Here is a 7492-nt window from a genome sequence, read left to right as displayed (position 1 = left end):
AGATGGAAGTCACGTCTCGGTGCAAAGTTTCAGTAAACGTTTATTTGAAGCTCTGTCACAATACCATAGGTGATTTCTGAAATTGGTCTACAAATATTTCACTACGTAGTACATTGATTTGGTGGTCAGATAAGTAATAAATAAAGGCATGTATAGCTCTGTAAAAAATAAGTCTGATATATTTGTAACTACTTAACAATATTATCAGTAGAATCTAATATTTCCCTATGGATCATATGTCAAAAGTATACATACAGCATCTCTTCAGACCAAATTATTTTTTACGTAAACACAATTGTACAAACTTAAACACTATAATCTTGAAATCCGATGTACAAAACAGGAGGTGAAGTCACTAAACATCGGTGCCGCTAACGAGCGCTACCATAGCAAATACCATTTCGGATTAAAAGGAAAAGATCAATTTTTAAATGTGCTGTCATCACAGTTCGATGGAATTATCCAAAAGTTTAAAATACATGCGGATACAATAAAACCTTTTATTTTCCAACCCAGACAAAGAGAACTTATGGTCATTTATGTCATTAGCTGCCAAAGACGGATCAGTACGTGAGCCAAATCACACTTAAACACTTCTACGCCATCAAAGAGCTAAGATTGATACTGGTCTATTTTCCACACTAACGATGCAACAAGTCTTTAAAAGCAAATCACAATTTGAAGTACACACTATTAAGTACAGCACTGAATTACACCAGGTTTTTATACATTGTACTCTGACACCCAATACCACTTTGAAAAGCGTTACATTCCGAATACGACAGATCGGTTATCTATAGGTGAGGTGTGTACTGTCAAAGAAATTGCTACGGATGGTAGTTTTGCAAAAATGGGAATGTATCGAAAATACTACAGCAGGTTCAAATATTAGGTCTTAAAGCACGATGTTTAAAACACTTTAAGACCCTACGGGAATTTCTGATACTGGAAGAACCCACCTTAAGCACTGATGTCACCGGCTGGTTACACAGGGTGACATTCTCTCACGAAGCCGCTGCAAGCGGGCAGGTCGGTAAACAGGAACCGCTATTCCCACGCTGACCGACCGCAGCCCGTGCAACCCGTGCCGCTTCAGCAGCGGGGACGGGCACGGGCATGGAGGGAAGCGGGCCGTTAGAGGAGTGCCTCGGTGCTGCTACCCACCTGCCGTTAGGCTGCCTCGTGGTTAGAGCAAAAGGCGGGGCGAGCTGCGAGATCTGGGGTTTATTCCCATTTCTGTCAAATTCTGCATCTCGGTTTATCTGTGGGTGACGAGGCGACGCCCGCACATCTCTGCGGATGCGTAGGAGATGCTCCTAGCAATGGTGATATAAAAGCAACGCAACCGCTGTCACTGGAACGGGTTCTAAAAAACAGAGCAAGAACCTGGATGGATAAACTAGATGACCTCGTATGGAAAATAGCTGTAAAAAGGTATTTACAAAAGTTGAAAGAGATTAAGTACAATACCACATTCATGTCCCGAAAAGCGCTTTCACTACAGTGCATGTTTAAAAATACAGAGCATTTTTAAAGTATATCTATATATATTGAAGATTAGATTGTGCTTTAAAAAAAATCATTACTTCTGAAGTTGACTAACATGAAAACCGAGCGCTGGGAAAAATACTGATTAAAAATATCCAATTTTATATATACCGCTTTTCACATAACATTTTGCTATACATGGGATGCAAGTAAATACAAAAATACTTTTTTTCAAGCAGCAGGGTGATCAAAAGGAAGAGTATTAATATAGGAGGGTTGATTTTACAAAACTAAGATAAATGATTAGAGCGAGACAGGGCGAAACTATAATCCACATAAAGTTTTATATAGTATTTGAAGAGAAATCTTTGTCATAGACAACTCTTAATATAGAAAGGGTTCAATATTTTTAACTTCAACATTAAATATGGATTACATCACATACATTACTGACTCATGCACATAGTCCTACTGAAGTCGGAGCCGCTTACGCGAGCGAGGTTTGCAGGCTTCGGTCCTCAGGCTTAGCAAAACACGTACAGGTCTGACGTGCTTTGCTAATCGATTCCTAATTTCCGGGTTGGTGTTTTAGCCCAGTCCTCTCTGCACAACAGTAAGGAAAACTGAGTTTACAGGGCAGATTCTGTAATACTATGGAAAACAAGCTGTAAAAAGGAATATACAGCAATTTACATTTTCAGCTTTACAAAGCAGACTGTTTGTTGCCATAGTACTTATCTGTTCATGGGAAAGATTTTAAGTTATGAAAAGCAATTACTTTGCAACTCTAAATGTGTATTTCTTGAAAAATGGGGTGCAGGGGGATTTACAGATGGCGTAAAAAATTAAAATAGATTCCAACAGAGCCAACTGCATATGTACTTCAACTGTGTTGAACTGAAGTGATTACAGTTTGGAGTAAAGGCCATTAACGTGGATTTTAAAATAATCACTCATGTAAATGTCACATACAGACCAAAAGAGGTTAGGCAAGTAACACACATTTTAAGAAGAGTATTAAACTTCAGCATAAAGAGAAAAATTAATTCACCCCACAGTTACATTCAGTTAAGCATCACATCCAACAAAAGCTCTACCCAACGTAACAGGAAGCCGAAGACCAAGTGCCGAGCTGTGCTCAGTCCTGCTGGAGCCAGCGCTCGCAGTCGAAGCAACAGCACGTGCATCACCTACTTGTATTTGTTCCCCTTCCTTTACAGCCAGTCCCTATCGCAGATCAATTTTTGTTGAGGTTTTATCTTTACTTGCTCGTTTAGACATTATGGAATATGTAGTTCTTCAGCCGTGGTCCATTTTACCTCTCACGGTATTGATACTGTGCTCATCACTATGGTTCAGATGCTTCCCCTCCCCTCATTTCTCTCCTTGAATGCTAGAGGTTACCAACGTAAACCCCTCATCGGACTTTCTTCCCTGAGGTTACCTTTGTTTCAATGCATTTCAGCAAACCTTACAAAGCCAGTGGTAGTCTACCAAGCTAGTTAATTCTAAGGTTACACATACATAGAATCCTTCAAAATAAAATTGCTTCAAAGCTCCTACATCGCTTTGAAATACTACCATTTAATACACCCTTCTCATAAGGTGACTCACTTTCCCCAAACCCAATAGAGGACACAGACTTCAAGCAAAAAGCTCCTATAAAACTATTAATTTTAGAAAAAAATCCAGATCTTCCTGAAGATAATTTATTGCCGCTTATTGGTCCTGAGAAAGCTTTAAGCAACAATACATTTGCAAGTGTTTTAACTGCTGCCTTTTTTGAGAAAGTACATGGGTCCTGAGATAAAAATCATGCTCTATTCTATGCACTTATGCTTGGAAAATGCTTCACTGTGAGGATCAAATATGAATTACAATTTGCCACGCTACATCACTTCCCTTTGTGTCAATTTATTAAAACAGATTTCCTTTCAGACATCAAATTAAAGTTCTCGAGATGAAATGCAATGAAATAATGCCACACTTGCACTTCTCAATTCCTCACATTGGACTGGCATTTAAGGACTTCAAATTTATGAAATCTTCCTTCTCCCTAATTCCTCACCTCCTATTAAAAGCTATGGTGTGAATTTTTTGGCTCGGATACCAGAAAATTCCTCATCTGATACTCTACGAAAGGCAACTTCAAGGCAATGGAATAGGCCAACAATAAAAAAAAAAACACATTCACAACTTTGAAAAAAAAAAAATTAATGTGGACCCACAGCAGCCACTTCTCAATGGAAGTGTTTGGTAGCTTGAGATTTTTTTTTTCTTTTTAACTTTTTAAGTGTCAAATTTGCATATGTTTAGCTGAATTTCAATATTTGAAAGACTACTCAATTTGCTTTTATAAAAACTTTACAAAAGATGTTTGTAAATGCTTGTAAAAGTAAGCGTTTATCTACTGAGAAAATTCTAGTACTGGATAAAACTCTCTGAATATACAGCTGAATTTTTTAAATGTTTTTTTTCCTACAAGTATAATGGCTGAGTGTATAATCTAGATAAATTAGTCTTACACATGATGAAAAGTTATAACTTTGAATACTTTTTACCATGTGATGTTTTGTTGCTTTGTAACTTCAAATGAGACAGTGCTTAGGAATTTTCTAGAGCTGGTGTACAGTGGTCTATAGGGGTTGGTTCATTGGTCACTGCCTCTGTCCAGGTTTTCAATCACCCTAGAAAGACGTATGTTCAGAAGTCTGATCTGACTATCCAGGTGGTCCATCTTCTCCTCAAGGCTGCTGTTGTTGTTGTTTCTCCTCCAGTAAAATCCAACCGGCCCCGTCATGAAGTAGACTGCTACAACAAAGCAGAGAGGCAGGACTGCGTGTTCTGGGTCACCTTCATACTTCTGGAGGATGTACACGCACGAGAGAGTGAAAAGGGCAACCCTCGCAATCCAGAAAAAGCGACCAAACAGCATGTGCAGGAGATAGAAGAAGAATCCAAGGAAGAGAGATAAAAACCAATAGGCAAGTAAAATGGCACCAATCAGCAGAAGAGCACGGGTCGGGTTGTTGGCAATTGCCGCTGGGCTGAAATAATGAGTCAAGTTGGAGGCTGAAAAACAAAGGAAAATTTACAGAATATTAATGAGCGCATGCCAAGGTGGTAAGGGTAAAACTGCAAGCACAGCTTTGAAGGGTCATGCAGTGGGGTCACGGCTGTGTTTTCTGAACAGAGCTAGAGCTAGTTCATCCATTTCAGGATGGGCCTTTTTCAAATCACTGGCTCAGCTCCAATGATGCAACTGAATCAATTCCTTTAAAGCTGAGGTGCTAAAGGTTCTTTAAAGACAAACTACTGTAGGGCCTAAGGTCAACGTTCATACTGAGGCTAAAGATCCTGCTTTGTAAAAGTTATATTCTAAAGGCTCTTAATTGCACCTTTCCTTCTTCCAGCCCTCCTTTATTTCCCTCCACTTGTTCCTGACTGTGTGCATCCATTTAATGATGATACCAACAAACCAACCATGCCTTGTAATGCATTTTATAGACATCCTGTAGATACACATAGAGAAATGGAATGGCTGGTTTTAGTCCTCTTGTTTGAAGGTACTAACAGCAAAATCAAAGCCACACGAAGCGGATAGATATACCACTGATGGTTGTTTAACGCAGCGTGATAAAATGTAATTATTTTCCCACTTGGCCTATGCTTGTGAACATTGATACAGGCTGATACAGTTCAAGAGTTAACAGGCATCACACTTACCATCAATTCCAAGAACATCTAACAAATCAGTCCATATTCTCCAGAATGTGTCCATTAATATATCCACCCCATTCACAAACCTCTCTGTCAACCTTGAGAAGAACTGAGAAATAAAATTGAAAATTACAAAAAAAAAAAATCCTCAGCTCCTTAAACACACTTTGAGACTTATTAGTCATGGGTAGAATTAGAATTCATTAAACAAAAATTGCAGGCTATTTTGAATTCCCCAAGGAAAAAAAAAACCTAACTCTGTAAATGGCTTTTTAACTCTGAGAGTCATAAATTTTTTTATTACAATTGCCTTTTTTCCAGGTATTTTGGCACATATAAATTTATACGTTGATAGGATTTGAAAATGCACTTATTAGCTTTACCATTGTTCCAAAGTTTAAAGAAAACACTATTACTAGCAATGGACGTTGGTAGAGCAAACCAGAGAATTTTTTTATCAAGCAAATGAGAGATTTCCCCAGCATCACACTCAAACGCCTCAAACGCATTTACAGGTCAATTTAACAGTATTATTTCTTCCTCCTGGCTGAGGAGAGCAAGAACAGAGGAACGCAGAGGTCCGTCTGCCTGCATGCCTGATTTCCTTCAAGTTCATATGTGGCCCCACAAACAGGATACTGTGCTGATGCAGACAGACCATATTTCAGTTGGAGGGCTCCTCACCGACAGCGGTCTGCCCTGGCTGCCTCCCCCACCTAAAATAATCTTTATTTAGAGATTCTTTTCATTAATATTTTCTGCAGTTTGCTCCACGTCAAGCCTCGCCTGCCGTTTTTCTTCCCAAAGCAACGCTCCGGCCGTTCCGCCGCCTCACCCGCAGCCAGGCTCGCAGAGAAAACGAGGCCGCCGCAGGTCCAGCGCCGAGCACGGCGTCGGAGATGGGGGGACGGCCAACCGCGGGGCTCTGCCTCACAGAACCGCCTGGTCACCCCCCAGGAGCAACGGCGCGGAGAGAGGGCGCGAAGGGAAAGGAAGCGAAGGGTTTGTGGGGGGGAAGCGGCCGGCGCCTCACCTTCTGCAGGGCCCTCACGTTATCCTCGCCGAATAGGCCGCTGACGCCCTGGTAGAGGCCGCTGGCGGCTCGGCGAAGGCTGTTTTGCTTCTCGGCGCCGCGACTCCGCGCTGCCCGAGCGCCAGGTCCCGCCGTGCCGCCCAGCAGCAGGGCGAGGAGCAGCAGCGCCGGCAGCCTCCCCGCCGCCATGGCTGCCCGCGCTGCGCCCCGCGCAAAGCAGCGCGGCGATTGTAGCGCCGCCTGGAGGCCGCGCCGCGAACTCCGCAGCCGGGCGGGGAGGGACGAGCGGGGAGGGGCGGTGCATTCTGCACGTGCACCGCCCCCTCCTTAAACCAACGGGTTTATTGAAAGCGCAGAATAGTAATTTAGGTTGACACGGGGCACCCGAAGGTCTTCTCGTGCGCCCCCCCCAGCCAAAAAGGTCTATTCGAGTCTATTCCTGTGTGCAGCCTCCGAGCAACCTGTGCCTGGGATTCAGTTTTTCCCGGTCTATAACCAGTCCCAATATTTAACCTCTTCCACTATTTGACCTGTCACAGTATTTAGCCCGTTCCAGCCTAAATTTGACATTTAATAATCCACCTGGCAAACGTTTTTTTTTCCTTACTATCTAATCAGGATTTCTCACGTCTCAGTGGAGGGCCATTGGCTCTCCTGCTGTCAGGAGACGGTTCTGGCTCTGTTTTCCCTGTACCCTCGGCTCAGGCATGTGTAGGCAGAGATAAGGCCTTGTCTTTGCCCTCTCCAAGCAGCCTCAGGCACCCTGTGCTCCAGCCCCCTGCCCTGCCCAGTGGCCTCTGTTGGACTGGTTCCAGTATCAATATCTGTCTTGCAGCGTGGAGCCCAAACCTGGGCACACTACTCCGGACGTGGTCTCGGCGGTGCCAAACCAGGGGGAAGGATCACGTCCCTCGACCTGTCAGCTACGCTCTCACTAAAGCAGCCCAGATGCTGTTGGCCTTCTTTGCTGCAAGGGCGCGTTGCCGACTCACGATCAACTTTCTTGGCCCCCAGATCCTCTCCTGCGGAGCTTTTAAATTACTCAGCTATCTGTTTGGGTTCTCGAGACTCAGCACAATCTTTACAGAGTACAGCGAGCTGCCTTTCCTGTGTGGGTATCCCTCTCTGAGGAGATTCCCAGGCGCAATCCCAAAACGACACAGGCAATAAAGAAAACTAATGTCAAAAAATGACACCTATCTTTTCAGTACACTATCACCTTCAGATTGAGGGATTCTGAAGGACTCCTGT

The 7492-nt window shown here is 43.0% G+C and overlaps 1 protein-coding gene across 1 annotated transcript; it reads right to left on the bottom strand.

Moving 5' to 3' along the window:
* Window positions 1-23: 23 nt before the first annotated feature.
* Window positions 24-6484, bottom strand: BRI3BP (BRI3 binding protein). Its single transcript, XM_054843841.1, has 3 exons — window positions 6242-6484; window positions 5215-5317; window positions 24-4560 (listed from the first exon to the last, which is right to left on the bottom strand). The coding sequence occupies exons 1-3, from the start codon at window positions 6428-6430 to the stop codon at window positions 4139-4141; spliced, it is 714 nt and encodes a 237-aa protein (XP_054699816.1). The 5' UTR covers window positions 6431-6484; the 3' UTR covers window positions 24-4138.
* Window positions 6485-7492: the final 1008 nt, after the last annotated feature.

Source organism: Grus americana, chromosome 16 (genome assembly GCF_028858705.1).
Source record: "Grus americana isolate bGruAme1 chromosome 16, bGruAme1.mat, whole genome shotgun sequence".
Classification (NCBI taxonomy): domain Eukaryota; kingdom Metazoa; phylum Chordata; class Aves; order Gruiformes; family Gruidae; genus Grus; species Grus americana.
This window is presented reverse-complemented; position numbering and strand designations above follow the sequence as displayed.

What these genes read in the sequence shown, in the direction of transcription:
- BRI3BP (XM_054843841.1), bottom strand. Translation starts at nt 6,430, where the DNA reads ATGGCGGCGGGGAGGCTGCCGGCGCTGCTGCTCCTCGCCCTGCTGCTG. An exon ending in ACGTGAGGGCCCTGCAGAAG is followed by an intron (nt 5,318 to 6,241) that starts GTGAGGCGCCGG and finishes TTTATTTCTCAG; the next exon opens with TTCTTCTCAAGGTTGACAGA. An exon ending in AGATGTTCTTGGAATTGATG is followed by an intron (nt 4,561 to 5,214) that starts GTAAGTGTGATG and finishes TTTGTTTTTCAG; the next exon opens with CCTCCAACTTGACTCATTAT.